This window comes from Kogia breviceps, chromosome 1 (genome assembly GCF_026419965.1).
Source record: "Kogia breviceps isolate mKogBre1 chromosome 1, mKogBre1 haplotype 1, whole genome shotgun sequence".
Taxonomy (NCBI): Eukaryota; Metazoa; Chordata; class Mammalia; order Artiodactyla; family Physeteridae; genus Kogia; species Kogia breviceps.
This window is the reverse complement of record NC_081310.1, coordinates 51,166,958-51,187,494: the sequence shown is the minus strand read 5'-3', so window position 1 is coordinate 51,187,494 and position 20,537 is coordinate 51,166,958. Positions and strand designations below refer to the sequence as shown.

The window sequence follows — 20,537 nt, the reverse complement described above, 5'->3', positions numbered from 1 at the left end:
ATTCTAGGACAGTGTTGAACAGAAGTGATGAGAGTTGATAGCCTTTCTTTGTTCTTTAGAACATGGGTTAAGCATTGTCTTTTACCATTAATTATGATGTTGCTATAGGTTTTTGATTTTATTAATAGACTTTATTTTTTAATAGGTTGTAATAGATGCCCTTTATCAGGCTGAGTCTTAGTTTCCTGAGATTTTATCAGGAATGGGGTGTGTTGTCAGATACTTCTGCATATATTGAGATAATTGTGTGTTTGTTTTAGTTTACTATATGGTGAAATGCCTCTGTTGAGTTTTGAAGGTTAAACCACCTCTGCATTCCTGGGATAAAGATATTTAAATAATAAAAAAGTGTTTTTCACACATTTCTTACTTAGTTCCATTTCTGGTGCTGTTCATTCTTTTCTGTAGATGCAGCCTTCTGTCTGGTAACTTTTTTTTTCTTTTTTTTCTGCTGTTTGAAGGACTTAACATTTCTTAGAGTGTAGATCTGCTAATGATGAATTATTTCATCTTTCTTAAGTCTGAGAAACTCTTGTTGGTCTTCCCCCCCGGTACGCGGGCCTCTCACTGTTGTGGCCTCTCCCATTGCGGAGCCTGTACTCCGGATGCACAGGCTCAGCGGCCGTGGCTCACAGGCCCAGCCGCTCCGCGGCATGTGGGATCTTCCCAGACCTAGGCACGAACCCGTGTCTCCTGCATTGGCAGGCAGATTCTCAACCACTGCGCCACCAGGGAAGCCCTTGTTGGTCATTTTTGAAAGTATTTTTGCTGGATATAGAATTCTAGGTTATCAGTTTTTTCTTTCAATACTTTAAGCATGTAGCTGCAACATTTTCTCACTTGCATGGTTTCCAACAAGGATTCTGCTTTAATTTTCTTTCTTTTTTTTCTTTTTTCTTTTTTTTAAAACCTCTTAGTTCCTCTCAGTTTAAACCAGGGATTGAACCCTCACCCTTGGCAGTAAAAACGCAGAGTCCTAACCACTGGCCGCCAAGGAATTCCCTCTGCTCTAACTCTTAATGTTTTTTTCTCTTATTGCTTTTCAGATTTTCTCTTTATCATTCGTTTTGAACAATTTTATTATGATGTGCTTTGGTATGGTTTAGTTCATATTTCTTATGCTTGGACTTCATTGAGTCTTTTGCATCTGTTTTTGTAGTTTTCATCAGATTTTGTAAGATTATGGCCATTAATTTTTCTTTCACCCCACCTCCTTGGGCGACTCCAGTTACACATAGATTAGGCTGCCTAACTCTGTCTCAGGGCTTATCTTTCATGTTTCTATATTTAATCTTTTTACTTGTTGAACATATAGAATGCAGTTATATAAAATAACATTTTTGTCCACTAATTCTGATACCTGGGTCAGCTAGATTGGTTTCAGTTGATTGATTCTTCTCTTCAATATGGTTCATATTTTCCTGCTTCTTTGCCTGTGTAGTTTTTAATTAAATTGTTCAATGTGGATTTTGCCTTCTTGAGTGCTGGATATTTTTCCATTTTTTAAAATAAACATTCTTTAGATTTGCTTGGGACTCAGTTACCAGAAACAGTGTGATTTAAAGTCTAGCATGTGAGAATTGGTGCTATTCCCAGTCCTTCCTGAGCAACAGGCACTGTTCCCTCTGATTATTTCAGGTGGTTCTTTCCTGGCTTTGGGTGGTTTCCTCACACATGTACTACATATTGATACTCTGCTGAATACACAAGGGGGAACAGATCCTCTGCAGATCTGTAGCATTTTCTCTTTGTATACCTCTCTTCTTTCCAGTATTATAGCCTAGCTACCTTGGCCATCCTGAATGCCCAGCTTCATTTCTTCAACTTAGGAAGTCTCCCAGCCTCCACTTGGGTTCTTTCTGAGTTCCCTTCTCAGTGCCATGGCCTGGGAGGTCTCCAGGCAGTAAGCTCAGGAAACCATAGGGCTCACTTCATTTCTTTCCTCTGTTAGGTATCACATCAATTCAGTGTCTTAGTTCTTGTTTTATTTATATATAAGTAAAATTACACACACCTACCTGCACTGGACAGTATATATAAACACATTACATATGCATGTGTATAGCAAAGTGATTCAGGTTTTATATATATATATATATAAATTCTTTTCCTACTCTTTTCCATTATGGTTTATTAGTTCCCCGTGCTATACAGTAGGACCTTGTTGTTTATCTGTTTTATATGTAGTAGTTTGTATCTGCTCATCCCAACCTCCTAATTTATCCCTCTCCACCCCTCTTACCCCTTTGGTAAAACCACAAACCACAAGTTTGTTCTCTGTGTTTGAGTCTGTTTCTGTTTTGTAAATAAGTTCATTTGTATCATATTTTAGATTCTACATATAAGTGATATCATATGGTATATGTCTTTCTCTTTCTGATTTCACTTAGTATGATAATCTCCAGGTCCATCCGTGTAGCTGCAAATGGCATTATTTCATTCTTTTTTATGGCTGAGTAGTAGTCCATTGTGATACATACCACATCTTTATCCATTCATCTGTCGATGGACATTGAGGTTGCTTCACTTCCATGTCTTGGCTATTGTAAATAGTGCTGCTATGAACATAGGGGTGGGGTGCATGTATCTTTTCAAATTAGAGATTTCTCTGCATATAGGCCCAGGGGTGGGATTGCTGAAAGTGCCCACATATAACTGGCAAACCGTTAGAGTGCAATTGGCTTTTCTGATTTATCCAGTCTTATTGTTTATGGCTATAAATTCTTTGTCTTTAGAAATGCATGATCTTTTATAGAAATAGGTACATTGTGATAGTTTGTTCTTTGATTGAATTATCTTTTGAATGCATTTGTACTAGCTTCAATCATGTGTATTTATGATTTACTTTTGGAGGGGGTAGTAGGTACTATAAAGCCTTCTTGAGTTTTATACTGGAGAGGCTCATAGGATATGAAAGAATAAATTTATTCTCTAGTCTAATGGCCTGAGAAGCTGACTCTCTGGCCATCTTTCTTACCTCAGAATATACCCAGTATGTATTTTGTTTATCTGTTTGGTGAAAGAGCATGTACTGAAGGGCATACCATATAGGCAGTAGTTTATTAATAGTGGAAGGAGATACTTTGTACAGAATTTTGAACCTTAAAAAGAACTACTCAAGGGCTTCCCTGGTGGCGCAGTGGTTGAGAATCTGCCTGCCGATGCAGGGGACACGGGTTCGTGCCCCAGTCCGGGAAGATCCCACCTGCCGCGGAGCGGCTGGGCCCGTGAGCCATGGCCGCTGGGCTTGCGCATCCGGAGCCTGTGCTCCGCAACAGGAGAGGCCACAACAGTGAGAGGTCTGCGTACTGCAAAAAAAAAAAAAAAAAAAGAACTACTCAAACTTGAATTTTATTATATATTTGCAGGAATTTTCTTACTCTTTTTTTTTTGTATTTGGAAATTCCTTATAATTTAAAGGAAATTTTTTAGTTTATTTAACTCTTAAGTAGGAAAATTAAGGTTCATTTTGTGATTATTTCCAGGCTCTAATGTTTTGTGATGGCTGAGTTAAATTAGATATTCTGTCACCCTATGGTTAAATTGTGTTATGTTACTTTGTTTTCCTTGTGTAAGCCTATGGACAAGCTGAACTGCCCTACCTTGTTAATTTTGTTTACTTATAAAATTGAACATTTTAATACATTTGCTTAGTGGTATTTCTCTATAATGAATTGTTTGTTCATATAGCATTAATGTTTGGGTTTCTGCAAGTTTTTTTCTTCAATTTGTTGGCTTCTTACATAACATTTGCATTTTGTCAAATGTTGAGATATTTTTCCCTGTTGACTCTCAACTTAATATTTTTAACTACAGTTTTCCGCTCATGCTTTGTGCATATTTGGTAGGTTTGGTTCTGAAATGTTTAATGTGAAATACATGCCTGTGTTCTAGGTAAAGTTGAAATTTTATTCAAAACAAAGGAGAAATGTAAACAGGCAGTAGAATTCTGTAGGAACACAGAGTTCTGGGCTGGAGATATAAATTTGGCATGATCGGTTAGTAGTTGAAGCCTTAGAATTGGATGAGATTTCCTACAGAGATGAATTTAGAAGGAGAAAGAAGGTGAGGACAGGATGGGTAGCACAGAAGGAAGGATTGGCCTTAGGTGGAATGGGAGGAAAGATACACTTCCTTTATTGCAGTGGTTCTGAAGACTGCTTACATATTAGAATTGACTGAGGAGCATTTTCAAAATAAGGATTGATGATCAGATCCCACCTCACATCCCTAGACACTTTTTTGAAAATGAATTTATTTATTTTTGGCTGCATTGTGTCTTCCTTGCTGCACGCAGGCTTTCTCTAGTTGCAGTGAGCAGGGGCTACTCTTCGATGTGGTGCGCGGGCTTCTCATTGCGGTGGCTTCTCTTTGTTGCAGAGTATGGGCTCTAGGCGCACAGGCTTCAGTAGCTGTAGCATGCGGGCTCAGTAGTTGTGGCTCACAGGCTCTAGATCACAGGTTCAGTAGTTGTGGCGCACAGGCTTAGTTGCTCCACAGCATGTGGGATCTTCCCAGACTAGGGCTCGAACCTGTGTCTCCTGCATTGGCAGGCAGATTCTTAACCACTGTGCCACCAGGGAAGTCGGAAACCAGAATGTTTTAAATCCCCAGGTGATCTTAATGTGTGGCAAGAGTTAAGGACTGACCACTGCTTAGCATATATTGTTTGTAGTAAGTCAGTGAGTCTTGAACTTTTGTATTTTTCAGAATCACTGGGAGGGCTTTCTAAGGCACAGTGGTTGGCCCCATCCTCAGTTTGATTCAGTAGGTATGGGTTGGAGCCTGAGAATTTGCATTTCTAACAAGTTTCTAGATGATGCTGAGAACCACTGTAACAGTAGGTGAAGGAAAGGAAACCCTTAGGAAAGATGGATGTAGATGCCAGTGGGCTTGTAGGTTTGCCCCTAAAAGTGCTATGCCCTTTAAAGTGTTTTATATAGTCAACTTTTGTGTAATTTTTCCTGTGCGTAGGTTTAATGGCAGTATTTTTATGTGTCAGGGTAGAACAGTTGACAAAATTGCTAATCACAGTTTTCCTTGTATCATACACTGTCGGGCTCCCTCCTATCCCATCCTCACCAAATCAGGCATTCTCTTTCTAAAATGATTTAAGAGTTGATTCTGTTAACTACTTTTCATGAAGCTAAGAGTTTCTGTCTGCCTGATTCATTGAAACTATACCTGACGCACACCATAGGTGCTCAAGGAGTTTCTTTCTTAATGTTGTTGCTTTGTTTATGATGTAGGCATGTGAGGGTCTCCACTAAGAGTGCTGCATGAGTAGTTGTAATGTTAAGAGGGGTTTGAGGATGCTTAGGTGTTAAAATTGCCATCAAATGAGAGTGAAAGAACAAGTGACTTTTTATTATATGTCAGTTACTTTTTTTTCACCTGAAGAAAGATCTCCTTGAATCTTAGTTTTGTCGTCTAATGAATATGCACTGTCCTCTTTTGTCACTGGAGGTGAATATTCTTCCTGTATATCTTTGTCCATGTTATTGGTGAAAATATGTCAACAGGATAGATTCTAGGAGTATATAGATAGCTCTCTTCACACCGTCATTGTTAGCACCCTTGGGATAAAATTAATTATATACATTCTGCCACAGATGATTGTAAACCATCTTATATTCATTAATGTAGTTCTTTTGGTTGCAGGTGAGTCATTTTCACAATTTATTTCAAGGAAGATGTATACTTGGAGAAGCTAAGTGATTACAGTTACATGGGGAGGAGGCGGCATTGTGTAAATGGACTGACCCAGAAGCCTTGATTTCAAATCCAGTCTCATTTACCTATGAACATCAGTTTCCTTATCTGTAAAATCAGAATACTAACTGTATCATAAAGTTACTAGACTGAAATGAGAACAGATGTGAAAATTATTGATAAATTTTATGGAACTCCTTAAATATTGTGGCAGGTGATATGAATATAAAATCGCATCTCTCTATTTGGTGCTTATTCTGCAATTGACAAATGTAAAACCAGTACATAAAATGATTTTTATGATGGTAGGGTCTACACAGGCATTCCTTGACTTCGAATGCTTTTTACATTATATACTATTCTGTGTTATCTTTAGCTCCCATGCTTTTAGCTGTTGATGGTTTATTGGTAAAATTCACCACCTCCTGTCCTACTTCCACCCTGAAAACAAAATAAACAAACAAAACAAACAGAAAATCCAACTCCTAATGTTGATAATGTATACCTCATTAAATTGAAGGGAAATAGTATGAGAGCTAATTTGTGTCTTTCACCCTGTTTATTAATAAACTAATTTTTAATTGGGGTACATTAGTTCCAAAGATGAACATTCTCTTTGTATATGAATGTTCATTAAAATACTGTGTACTTCTGATAACTTCTCATATACACAGAGATTTGTTTTGACAAGTGTACACCATTTCTTGAACACTTAGTCCATAGCCATGAAATAGAATATTGTTTTTATGTACCTTAGGTTTATAAAGAAGTATTCTACCCTTTGCAGCATGCAGAGAAAATAGAATGTTCTTTCTGTTCTAAGCTGTTAAACTAATAGATCTCTGTTAGACACATACTGCCTGAAAACACAGGCATGCAGTTTATAGGGAAATGATGTTACCCTTCTGTCATGTTTGGATTCCATATGTGTAAGCTGATCATGCCACTCATCTCAACCCTATTAAGTTGAATGATATGTGTTTATTAAATAGAAAGACATTATCCATAGATCCACTGTATTTGAACTGTTCATCTCAGTATGGATTAAAACCCTTTTTCTCTATAGTGTAGTTAAATGGTTACAAATCATAAACAATATACTCACCAAGCACATGGAAGTTTATTTTGATTAATTTTGTCACATTTTGATTGTTGGAATTTTACAGTATTAAACAGGCTCTTGAAATTATTGTTGATGTGAATCACTGAAGATTGACTTAATTTCTCATGTTTTTATTTTTCAGAATTTCTGTGAACATTTGAATTTACTAACAGCTTTTAGTAAACAAATTCTAAAGTTTTCCTCCTTGTTTTTCTTTCTTATGTGCATCTTAAAGACTGGTTTTAAGGGGTGTGGCAGGACGTTCTGGACTCGATGAGTTTCCACTGAAATGTCGGAGAAGTCAGGCCAGAACACAAAAGCAAAGGATGGGAAAAAGTATGCGACACTCAGTTTATTTAATACTTACAAGGGTAAATCATTAGAAACTCAGAAAACCACAGGTGAGTAAAATCAAGTGGCATTTATATTTTTTATAGTTTTCATGGTTTTGTTTTATTACTATAAATGACACACTAGAGCTATTGCTATTAGGATCTAGGGCAAACATGTTAATGCAGCCCTGTTTACATTGGGCTTTTTATATACGTACACATCTTTGAAGGGATATGAATTTTTTAAAGTTGAAAATTTATAAATGTTTTAAAATATTTTTTTTTTCCTGTTTGTTGTCATCAGAAAATAAGTAAAACTATGTGGTTCCAAAAGGGAGACTTGGTCAATGAGATTAATAGGCATAAAGCTGTATATTAATGGATTTATTCTACCACTTTTAGTTATGGACTAGAGAGTCCTGTGGTTCTGAGTTTTGTTTTGTTTTTTAATACCTTGAACCCAGTGTTTACAGTGAGGAGTGAAAACTGGACCATGTATACATAATAACTGTATGGTGCATTAACAGTGTTCATTATGTACATAAAGGTAGCATATTTCTTTTCTAAAATTTATTTTATTCAAGTATAGTTGATTTACAGTAGTGTTAATTTCTGCTGTACAGCAAAGTGATTCAGTTATACATATACATACAATCTTTTTTCATATTATTTTCCATTATGGTTTATCACAGGATATTGAATACAGTAGGACCTTGTTGTTTATCCATTCTGTATTTAATAATTTGCATCTGCTAAACCCAAACTCCCAGTTCACCCCACCCACTCCCCTCCCCCCTGGCAACCATGAGTCTGTCCTCTATGTCTGTGAGTCTGTTTCATATCATGTTTATTCTTTAACGTACGGAGTTTCGAGTTTAAAATCGATTCTCTGGAAAAATTAGAAAACAGCATTGTCAGTGTTTTCTTTTTTGTAGTTTATAGGGTTGGTTCAGTTGTTAGAATTTTTTTTTAATGTACTATTTTATTTATTTTCTGTATACTCTATTTGTTTATTTATTTTTGGCTGCCTTGGGTCTTTGCTGCTGCGCGCAGGCTTTCTCTAGTTGTGGCGAGTGGGGGCTACTCTTCATTGTGGTGCCCAGGCTTCTCATTGCGGTGGCTTCTCTTGTTGCAGAGCATGGGCTCTAGGTGTACGGGCTTCAGTAGTTGTGGTGCGTGCGCTCAGTAGTTGTGGCTTATGGGCTTAGTTGCTCCACGGCATGTGGGATCTTCCTGGACCAGGGCTTGAATCCATGTCCCGTGCATCGGCAGGTGGATTCTTAACCACTGTGCCACCAGGGAAGCCCAGAAGCGTGGAGTCTTAACCACTGGACTGCCAGGGAAGTCCCAGTTGTTAGAATTTTTAAAGCATCTGTTCAGTGGCTTGATAGTTAATTTTAGTGTAATTTCTACATTGGGTTATGTTGCAGGCGTGTTGCTTAGTTTTAATTTTTTCATCTTAAAATAGAAAATAATAATCCAAGATCCCGTTAATTCCTATTGTCTTTTTATTTTGTTTTAAGAATAAAATAGTTACTAAGAAAGTTGATGTTATTGATCTTTAGTTGCAGCTCGACATGGATTGCAGAGTCTTGGAAAAGTTGGTATTTCACGGCGTATGCCTCCACCTGCTAACCTCCCAAGTCTCAAAGCAGAAAACAAAGGCAATGATCCTAATGTGAACATCGTACCTAAAGATGGCACAGGATGGGCATCAAAACAAGAGCAACACGAAGAAGAAAAGTGAGTCAAAGTCTATTAAAGAATGAAATCATTCCCCTTTCTTTGTGGGAACTTATGTTTGAGTTCCTTACATGCTAGGTATTGTGCTATGCCCTTTAAAATGTTTTATATAGTCAACTTTTGTGTTTTATATAGTCAACTTTTGTGTAATTTTTCCTGTGCGTGGGTTTAGTGGCAGTATTTTTATGTGTCAGGGTAGAACAGTTGACAAAATTGCTAATCACAGTTTTCCTTGTATCATACACTGTCGGGCTCCCTCCTACCCCATCCTCACCAAATCAGGCATTCTCTTTCTAAAATGATTTAAGAGTTGATTCTGTTAACTACTTTTCATGAAGCTAAGAGTTTCTGTCTGCCTGATTCATTGAAACTATACCTGATGCACATCATAGGTGCTCAAGTAATATTATTTGAATGAATAAAGAATTCACAAGAAAGCTGGAGTGGAATTAGTAATATCCCGCTTAATCATCATTCATTCAATAAATATTTAGCGTTTTGTATCACGGATTATTCAGGGCTCTTGGTTTATTAAATGACCAGGCTAAGTAGTGGTAGTTTTTAAAAATAAGACAAGAACATGAGTACTTAATGCTTTTTGCCTATATCTGTTACTAAATTTCTATATTCTGGTTTGGGGAGCTTTATATAATAAATACAACTGCTTGGGTGAAGCTTATTAAAGACTTATTGTTCTCTACTCCTTAGTTGTTATAGAATTATTTTATAGTAGCAAGTCAGTTTTAGGTCTTAGTATACCAGAAATATATTGCATTTCTTAAGCCTGTTAACTGCCTTTTTCATTTTTAAGCCTTAACTCATTACAAGCATTGAATAAAACTGTAGACGCTTTTAAAACACCTTTTATTCATGGGGATGCATCAGGCAGGTTGCTGTTACCTTTTTTGATTAACTGTAATATGTACAGTGGTGAAACTGTTGACTGCCAAATGGAGAGCTTGTTTAGCCTTAGCCCCTGGTTAATCCCACCAATCCAGACTGTATGTATGACTATAATGTTATTCCTAATTATAAATGTTCACTTTTTCAAAACAAATTTTTGGTAGCTATGTTCAATAATGAATGCTTCTTTTTTTTCTTTCTTTCTTTCTCTTCTTTCCTTCCTTCCTTCCTCCCGTCCTCCCTCCCTCCCTTCCTCCCCTCTTTTCTTTCCAAAATTAAAAACAAAGCTGTCATCTCCTTGGGTTATTCATGGGTAGAAATGAAAGGGGACAAAAATAGCTGTACTTCATTTAAAGGAATGTTGCAGAGGGAAAACATGGTGGGGTGCATCTGAGTAAATATGTAGCCAAAATAATTTGTATACAAATTTAGCTTAAATGCAATTTTTATTTTCTTTAAACATATAATATCTGAAATAATGGATTCATATTTTTTTTAAGAGCACCAGAAGTTCCACCAGCACAACCAAAACCTGGGGTCGCAGCTCCCCCAGAAGTAGCACCTGCTCCCAAATCATGGGCCAGTAACAAGCAAGGTGGGCAAGGAGATGGTAAGTGGACATTAGCTGGGGAAACTGGTTCGGCTTGATAGTTACTGAACAGCCATGCAGGAGATAAGGGGCGAATTATGGTGTTTTGGCAGGGATAGAGAACACTGTCAAAAGATATTATCAGGCCCTGAAAAAAAGGGTCTTGTAAAAATTCTCTTGGGCTAGTTAAGTTTCAGTGTTAAGAGCCATGTATGAGCAAATAAAAGGGATTAAAGAAGGAGTCTTTAAGGTACCTTGTGCCCCACATAACCAGACAAAATCTTGTGCCTTCAGCTCTGAGACATAAAAGTACCCAGACGTTATGTTGATTGCTAGAAACCATATTATTTTCCATCTGTGCCCCTAAACCTCTTCTGTTTCAAATATGCTGTTCATGATTTCTGTGGTAGAGAAGACCTAGAGAGTAGCCATAAAGCACAGTAGCTGTAATACTTCCCTCCCTGCTAGGCATGATTGGAATCCCCAACAAAACTTAATTTTCCCACTTGAAAAACATGTCTATAAAACATTGTATGGAAAAACCCATCTGGGCCCTCAAGCTAATAAAATCAGCTCTTTTAAATTTATGGAAGTGTAAAAATAAATAGGTGGGCAGGTAGGTAGATAGGGAATGAGTGAATAGTGAGGTGCAATCAGTATCTCCACAATAAATTAAAATGAAGCATTTTAGTCTCACCATGATACTTGTAGTGTTGATTCTTAAATTCTGTTTTAGCAATATTATTTGAACTGATTCTTAGAGCTATTTATTAGTAAAGGAATTTTACTTATATTGAAAATGAAAGGAGTCATAATAAAAGAGAAACAGAAATGAAATTCTCCTTACTTTCCTCATTATCTTTAATGAGTCCACTGGAACAATGTCCGGCAGATTCCTTTCTTAGATTTTTATTTCCTCATGGCTGTTCATTAACTTTCCAAGGGATTCTAATTCTAGATAAATTTTAAAGTTTTATGGATATGAACAGTCACCACTGAAATGCGGAATAAATTATCAAAAAAAAAGAGAGTTCTATCCGGGGAGGGTTTTTGAATTATCTTCAGTATAAAAGTTACATGTAATGTTTTTTTAAAAATATCCATAGGAATCCAGGTGAATAGTCATTTTCAGCAAGAATTTCCCAGCCTGCAGGCAGCTGGGGATCAAGAAAAAAAAGAAAAAGAATCAATTGATGACAGCTATGGACCTGGACCGAGTTTACGCCCACCAAGTAAGAATACTTTCTATTTAATAAAAATACAGAATGAGATTATATTTGTGTTTTATCTTGTGATATAACCTCCTGTCTGCTATTGTTGTATGTATGATGGCTCACCTAGCTTGAAAAGGCAGATAGTAACTGTAGTTGCTTGCCACTCAAGTATGGTTTTTACATGAACAGCATCAGTTTAACTTGAGAACTTGTTGGAAGTATATGTCTTGGCCCTCACACCCAACCTACTAAATCAAAAGTCAGCATTTTTCACCTAGATGCCTAGGTGACTTGTTTGCACATCAATATTTGGTCATTTTTACAATAGTAAAATTTTTTAGCACACCTCCTCAATATGCAAATAATTTGTTTATAATTTATATCCATTCATTTGCTTTCTATTAATATTCTGAACTCAAACTGAGGAACCAATCAATTTGGATAGTAAGAGATACTCATATTATGTACATTATAAAGCAGAAACTAAAAATAGAAATATAAAATCTTTGAGAGATTTTAAAACATCTTATTAATTATATTGGATTCATAGTATTGTTACCAAATATCTCAAAGAACCCTGTACCATGTACAGGGAAGTTCCTATTTACAGTAATGGTTACAAATCCATGTTTTTGATAACCTAATACATTTTCTATCTCTTTGACTTATTTCTTGCCAGGTCTGGGTAAATCACCTTTTTTAATTTTTATTTTTAATTACTGTAATGCGGCTGATGAGTTTGTATTAGGAATAGATGTGTCAGCTCCACTGTTCTCTTAATTTAGTCTCTTTTCACCAGTTACCTGTTGCTGTGTAACAAATTTGGCAGCTTAAAAAGACAAACTGAACTGGGCTTACCATTTCACATAGTATCTGAGGGTCAGGAATCTGGGAACCACTTAGCTGGGGGTTCTAGCTCAGGTTTTGTTGGATCTCTGTCAACAGAATTGCAGTGAAACTGTCATCTGATGCTGACTTGACTAGGGTTGCTGTTTTAAGCTCTTTTGTGGTGGCTCATTTGTATGTGGGCGGCTCACAACCGATTTCCTCAGAAAAAATAAGGAGGGACAGACAGACATCTCTCACCCAAGATGGAACCGCTAGGCTTTCATAGCCTGTTCTCAGAGAAGACAGCCAACACTCCTGCCTTATTCTGCAGGTTACACAGACCAATCCTGGTACACTGCTGAGAGGGGACTACACAGGGGGTGAATAGCAGGAGGTAGAGACCATTCGAACCAAACAGGGTTTCCTTGTAAAACCATTTATCTCTTTTATTTGGTTAAGTGTAGTTGAATCAGGTAATGCAGTCACTAAATCTGCTTACTTGGGCACATGTAACTAGCAATAGTAGACTGCAAACGAATGAGAGCCTGCGTCACTGTCAGTCCTCTGGGTTATGGAACTCCCTCCACCCTTGTTCAGGCCACCTCAGGTATAACAGTGATCTTAATCTCTCTATCAGACATTGGTGAAGCTTAATAGGGAAGTTCTAATATTTTCTTCCCTGACCCCAGTATTTGCTTTTGGTGGTACCCTCTGAAGTAGGGGTCCCCAACCCTTGGGCCGCAGACCAGTACCAGTCCACAGCCTGTTAGGAACCAGGCCGCACAGCAGGAGGTGAGCGGCCAGCGAACGAGGAAGCTTCATCTGCTGCTCCCCATCACTCGCATTACCACCTGAACCATTACCCCCATTCCCCCCGTTTGTGGAAAAATTGTCTTCCATGACACCGGTCCCTGGTGGCAAAAAGGTTGGGGACCGCTGCTCTGAGGTACATCCTCTCTGCTTTGGAAGCCACTGCTCTTTGACTACCTAAACACCTTCGAAGTCTAAATTTCTAGTACAGCCTAGATTAGACTTTCACTATTCCTTCACTATGCTTACTTGCTTAACTTCTCTTGAAATGTGCCTAGTTTGGTTTCACTCTGTTCCATTTTCAGATTTTTTTCTTATTTTTTCTCTCTCTTCATATCAGATGTTGCTTGTTGGAGAGATGGTGGTAAATCTGCTAGTTCGCCTTTAACATCTGACCAAGATGAAAAGGCTGTCCAAGATGAAAGCACAGCTGGAGGAACATCAGAGCAAAATGATATCCTCAAAGTGGTGGAAAAGAGGATAGCTTGTGGTCCTCCACAGGCTAAACTGAATGGGCAACAGCCGGCCCTTGCTTCCCAATACAGAGCTATGATGCCTTCTTACGTGAGTATTGTTGAATCAGCAAGTGGTTAATTAAATAAGAGGGTTTTTTTGGTTTGTTTTTTGTTTTTTTTGTGGTATGTGGGCCTCTCACTGTTGTGGCTTCTCCTGTTGCGGAGCACAGGCTGCAGACGCGCAGGCTCAGCGGCCATGGCTCACGGGCCTAGCTGCTCTGCAGCATGTGGAATCTTCCCGGACGGGGGCACGAACCCGTGTCCCCTGCATCGGCAGGCGGACTCTCAACCACTGCGCCACCAGGGAAGCCCAAATAAGAGGTTTTTGATCTGGATTCCAAGGAAAGAATTGGAATGGGAAAAAGTTGAGGTCTTTATTTTCATTAACATCTAACTAAAAATTAAAATTTTCTTTGATTATGAATTTAGGAATCAAATCACAGGAAGTATCAGCAGTACCCATGTTTTATCCTTAGGGATCATAGGTATTTTCATATCACATTACATTGTTTTTAGGTATTGCAGATATTGTTTATACTCAGCATTACTTTAAAATAGTTATTAGTGTTATTTAATGAAACACATACATTACTGTTTCACAAATTTGTTTTTTAAATATTGTGGTAGCAGAATTTTAGTATAATTGTTTCCTTAGTAATACTGTTTTTAATTATGCATTTAAAAACATTTTTGTGAGAAGAGGTCCATAAGATTTTGATTATAAAACTGCCAGAGGGGTTGTTCATGGCACAAGAAAAGGTTAATACCTGCTTTAGTTCTAAAGTTTTTAGTAGTATACCTTGAATTTTTTTACAAACTTTTTATAATGGAATATTTTTAGCATTCAAAAATAGAAATGATAAAAGAAAGCGTGAGCTTTCTTTCTCCCCTAACTACCATATATCTTCAACGGTTATCGATTTGTGGTCCATCTTTTTTACCTATTTCTCACCACCTGGGATTACTAAAATCCTAGATACATCATCTCATCCATATATTTTTTAGGTTAATTTTAAAAGATAAAGACTAGGGAAAAAACCACAGTGCCATTACCACACCTAAAAAGAAATTCTTATTTATTTATTTATTTTTAATTTTTTTGGCTGTGTGGGGTCTTCGTTGCGTGTGGGCTTTCTCTAGTTGTGGTGAGCGGGAGCTACTTTTTGTTGAGGTATATGGGCTTCTCATTGCAGTGGCTTCTCTTATTGTGGAACATGGGCTCTAGGCATGCGGGCTTCAGTAGTTGTGGCATGTGAGCTCAGTAGTTGTGGCATGTGAACTCAGTAGTTGTGGCTTGCAGGCTCTAGAGCGCAGGCTCAGTAATTGTGGCACACAGGCTTAATTGCTCTGCGGCATGTGGGATCTTCTTGGACCAGGGCCCCCTGCATTGGCAGGTGGATTCTTAACCACTGTGCCACCAGGGAAGTCCCTGAAAATTCTTTTTAAAATACCAAGTCAATATTCTAGTTTCCCTGTTTATCTCATAATTATGATCCAGGTAACATCTATTCTTGAGATGGTTTATGTTTTTCTTAGTAATCTTGTTATCTGTGGGTACCTCTTTTCCTTTATCTCGTTTTCTTTGGAGCATATCTATTACAATTTATTTGTTTTCCTGTAGAGTTTCTCATATTCTGGATTTTGCTGATTCCATCTTTGTAGTTCCATTTAATATATACTTCTGAGGGGCCTTCCCTGGCGATACAGTGGTTAAGACTCCACACTTGCAATACAGGCACGGGTTTGATCCCTAGTCAGGGAACTAAGATCCTGCATGCCACATGGTGCGGCCAAAAAAAAAAGAAAGAAAAAAGAAAAGAAACAGAACTTAATAGTAGTTGCTTCTTGGGCAGGGGAAATTTTAAAAATAAACAAATATACATATATATATATATATATATATATATATACGCACACACATATATATATACTTTTCACCCCCATATTGCCTATAAATTAGTAGTTAGATTTGGTGCCCTCATTCATTCGTTTACTCTCAGTCTACTGTGAAATTATATGGCAAGTTACATGTGCTCAAGTAAATAAATTTACATTTTTTGAGAAAACCATTAATCTCAAAGGAAAGAATCTAATTCATACATTTATTTTTCTTATGACTTAACTCCTAAGTAATCAAGGTCCAACCATATTTTCTATTTTTTCTTTGTATCATTATTACTTAACCATTCTAAGGTAGAGGGAAATAAATTATTAAATATAATTATTTGTTAAATATTTTCTTTAAAAGTTGGGGTGTATGATAAAACAGTCTTATATGCTAACCTGACCTTGAATAATGATTTGCACCCAAATACTTGTCTCCTAAGATTTTTCAAATTGTGCTTCCAAGGACCCCTGCCTGAATTTCCGGGCGTAGGGGTGGAATGGGATAAGGGGGAAGGTAAGAGGGGAGACCAAGTGAGCTTTGTTCCTAATTTCATCAATGAATTTATTCAAATAAAATGTTTCACTAAACAAGAACATTTAAAACACCATTATTATGTGTTGAGAACTTATAGTTGTTTCTGCATTTTATTTATTTATTTTTTACTTTATTTTTCTGGCTGTGTTGGGTCTTCATTGCTTCACGCAGGCTTTCTGTAGTTGCGTGAGCATGGGCTATGCTTCGTTGCAGCGCGTGGGCTTCTCATTGCGGTGGCTTCTCGTTGCAGAGCACAGGCTCTAGGTGCGTGGGCTTCAGTAGTTGCGGTGTGCAGGCTCAGTAGTTGCGGTGTGCGGGCTCTAGGGCACACAGGCTTCAGTAGTTGTGGCTCGCAGGCTCTAAAAAGTTGGGGTGTATGTAACTCTAGTGCAGGCTCAGTAGTTGTGGCGCACAGCTTAGTTGCTCTGTGGCATGTGGGATCTTCCAGGACTAGGAATCAAACCCGTGTCCCCTGCATTGGCAGGTGGATTGTTAACCACTGCGCCACCAGGGGAGTGCCGTTTCTGCAGGTTTTGTGGCAAATTCCTAAATTTCAAACATTTATTAATACCACATGAAATTAATATCTATGCCTAAATAATCAGCAGAAGGATCTAATACAACTTAACCTATATGAACACTTGCCTCCAATCATGTATTTGCTAATTTCAGTGTAAAGTGTGATGCAACCGAAAATTCTCCAGAGTATTCACCAAACAAAAAGCTTCTCCTGTTGTGTTTCAGCTGTTGCTTATCTTAATTAACTTTTGCTCCAACCCTACTTAGAAATTTCTTCTTTACACAGCACGATCATATAAACATAGCCTTTCTTCTAATATAAAGTAATTCCCTCATCAGTTTCTTTTAAAGAAAAACTAAACTATTTCAGGATATAAATTATGTATTTAAGATAATACAATTTCTTTTTTTTAACATAATTTAACCTGGATATAAGCAAATAGTAAATAATCAAGCACTCCTTGACATTTCTTCCCTTCCAAATCATAGGATGAATCCTTTGGTGTTATTATTTGTCTTCATAATCTATCTTAGAATTCTCCTAAACTCAGATTCTCAAAGCCAAGTTCCTGTGGAGAGCATCATCTTTAGGCCTCTGTATATAATTACTATCTGTGTAATGACTCAGAATCCACCTATGCCCCCTACCCACTTCCTCCTTCAACTCTGTTGGGTTATGGACTATCCTTTTATCTGAACTGAGTTCTTCTTTATCAGCAAATCTGCTTTCAGTTAATCTACTCTTGCATTAGGATGAGGTCTCACATTATATCATTTCAAGTATTGATATTTGAACTTGGTTAAGAAACAAATTTTCTGGGGTGCGTGCATGTCGTCATTTTTACTTTTTCATTTCAGTACAGTCATTTTTATGTAACTTTATTAATGGGATAACAGAAGTTCTTAATAAGATGTGTCTTAGTTATTACCTCTATTTGTAATGACTTGGTGGAGGCAGTAGATTTATAAATGGCTTGTTATTGAGGGTGAATGATCGTCTATACCAGTAGATAAAATTAGTTAGTGACAGTACTGTTTATTTTAATCATTTCTGTAAATTATAATTTCAGGCTTAAGGTGATCTTTTTCTTTTTAAATAACTGGGTAGCTAGATTTTATCAATTTTTGTTTCTTTAATACAGATGTTTCAGCAGTATCCAAGGATGGCCTATCCTCCTCTACATGGTCCCATGAGGTTTCCACCTTCTTTAACTGAAACAAACAAGTAAGACTATTAACTGACTAACGTTTGTAGGGTGTATGTATACTTGTTAAGATTTTCTGGAGGTTGAGTGGATTATGGGGATTTATTATTCTGTCCTCAAGGTACATTTGCCATTAACAAGTAATTGGCTAATTTTTGTAAGACAGAACAAAAATACTTTATTCTTCTAAAACTTTATTTTTTTTTTTTTTTTTTTTTTTGCGGTACGCGGGCCTCTCACTGTTGTGGCCTCTCCCGTTGTGGAGCACAGGCTCCGGACGCGCAGGCTCAGCGGCCATGGCTCACGGGCCCAGCCGCTCCGCGGCATGTAGGATCTTCCCGGACCGGGGCACGAACCCGCGTCCCCTGCATCGGCAGGCGGACTCTCAACCACTGCGCCACCAGGGAAGCCCTCTTCTAAAACTTTAAATCAGCAGACATAAATTCTGAAAACTGAAAATTGTGGCCCCCAAAATGGATGGCACTTGTTTACTCCTTCTTCCTTCCATGATGTTGATAAACCCCCATTCTCCTTTTTTTAGTGTATTTTGAGATTAGTATTAGTCTTAGCCATATCATCCTTTAACATATATTTGTTTTATTTTAAATGTTTGAAAACTTTGCTATTAAATATCTGCATAAGAAATATGATTATATATTGTCTTAAATTTCTGTGTTAATTTTATAATCTCTTCATACATGTCAGGTGCAAAATATTTTGTATATCACGGTATAGAAACCTAATGTTGAATTGAAATGAACTAAATTCCAATCTTTTAATATTTTCCTAATTTAGTATCATTAAAACTTAGTATCCTTTTCTCTCATAACCTGTCACTGGTTAGAGGCCTTCGAGGAAGAGGCCCACCTCCTTCATGGGCCTCTGAGCCTGAACGCCCCTCCATCCTTAGTGCATCAGAACTGAAGGAGCTTGATAAATTTGATAACCTAGATGCTGAAGCTGATGAAGGTTGGGCAGGTAAGAGGCAAAATTAATTAAGCACTTGTAGTTTTTAGATGCTTTGAAACAGTCAGTCTGAGTTCTCCTTAATTTAATAGGTGCTCAGATGGAAGTAGATTATACAGAACAGCTGAATTTCAGTGATGATGATGAGCAGGGAAGTAGTAGTCCTAAAGAAAACAGCAGGTAAGTTGTGATGTCTCTTACTAATAATAGTATGAATTTGTTGATGTAACATGAGCCATTTATGCAGAGCGGTTCAATTAATAGGTATTTGTTCCCTGCTTATGGAATTTCTACATTCTACTCCAAGGATTTTTATTGAGTGGGAAGGCGATTAATGAGCCAAATTTTAAAAGTACAGATAATCAAGGAATTAAGAGTTTGATGTTTCTAAAGAAAATACATATTTTTTAAAAGAAGCTATTTAGATACTTGTCATCTAATTGGAATTATTTTGAGAAACCGTATTTGGGACCATTTAAAACTTGTTACTTACTTGACCTGATCCATATTTATAAAATGGGAGAAAAATTACTTGGGTTACAACAGCTGCTTCAAGTCCTTGATTTTTTAAAACTTAGCAAGGAGCAATAAGGTCTTGGAAAATAGGAGCTTTTTCTCTTTTTTTCTGGAATATAGGGGCATCAGAGTCAGGAATATATGGGTTATGTAACTAAAAATTGGGCTCTTAAGATAAACAGGAGTTTGCATGCACATATTGGTATAATTTTTCAGCCATAGTGTTGTAATACACTGCTGTTTCATGATCAGTTGTGAGATGCCTACTAAAATACTGTAGTTTGATTTCTCTTTTTCATTAAATCAGAACAAATTAGAATACATTAATTAATTAATTATCTGGAATATTACTCAGTTGTGTTCAGATGAGAGTTTTGGGTGGGGGTAATAGTAAATGATGGAATCATATTGTGTGTCAAGTGTGAGTGTCCGTATCTGATAAGTACTATATTGCATCTTGTATCTTGTGGTGATAATCTGGCCAAGCCCAGGACCCATCACATTATAGATACATAGCATATTTTTCTTGAATGAATAAATTAGCACTGCTAGGTTACAACACCGTCTCATTCCTTGATACATTTTCCTCCTGAAATTGTATGGAAATAATGTCTTTTTTACATTGAGAAAATGCATTTACTTATGGTACATTCTGTCCGCTCTACTTTTTATTTGACCTGGATTTTGATTCTTCAGTGAGGATCAAGGTTCAAAAGCCTCTGAAAACACTGAAAACCGAAAAGAAGCAGATGAAGTTTTCAACACTAAGTCATCTTCTCAGATACCTGCCCATCCATCAGTAGCAAAAGGTCCCTATGGGAAAGGACCTCCACTTAATCAGGTTTGTTGGATTCATGGAGATTCTTGTCACTGCAGAAAAGTGACAAGGATGAATTAATCTCATAATCATAGAGTCAGCTGGAAAAAGACTTAGTAAATGGGAACTATATATTTTTTCTTAAATAGCTCTAGACCTAAACCATAATTTTATTGCATACTAACAGGAATTACCAATACAGTAGCTAAAGTTATCAAGTAGAAACTAAAGTTTCACTCTTCCTTCTTGTAGCATCTTGGGCATGTCAGAGTGGAGGGATAAATTGTTTTTCCAAACTAACATAACTGAAGTGCTTTATAGTTTACTGAATGCTTTGTAAATCC

General features: G+C 37.2%; 1 protein-coding gene across 16 annotated transcripts in view; it reads left to right on the top strand.

The window, feature by feature from the left end:
* PRRC2C (proline rich coiled-coil 2C) overlaps positions 1–20,537 on the top strand; it is a 98,000-nt gene that overhangs the window by 21,369 nt on the left and 56,094 nt on the right. For 9 of the 16 annotated variants that reach the window (XM_059079342.2, XM_059079386.2, XM_059079438.2 and 6 more), the window contains exons 2-10: positions 7,050–7,215; positions 8,712–8,889; positions 10,293–10,402; positions 11,488–11,613; positions 13,574–13,797; positions 17,832–17,914; positions 18,739–18,872; positions 18,953–19,040; positions 20,073–20,217. In XM_059079342.2, coding sequence (XP_058935325.1) covers positions 7,104–7,215; positions 8,712–8,889; positions 10,293–10,402; positions 11,488–11,613; positions 13,574–13,797; positions 17,832–17,914; positions 18,739–18,872; positions 18,953–19,040; positions 20,073–20,217 — 1,200 coding nt within the window. In that variant the 5' untranslated portion in view covers positions 7,050–7,103. The remainder of the gene's footprint in view (positions 1–7,049; positions 7,216–8,711; positions 8,890–10,292; positions 10,403–11,487; positions 11,614–13,573; positions 13,798–17,831; positions 17,915–18,738; positions 18,873–18,952; positions 19,041–20,072; positions 20,218–20,537) is intronic. The other 7 variants (XM_059079449.2, XM_059079375.2, XM_059079349.2 and 4 more) reach the window with 5 other exon arrangements.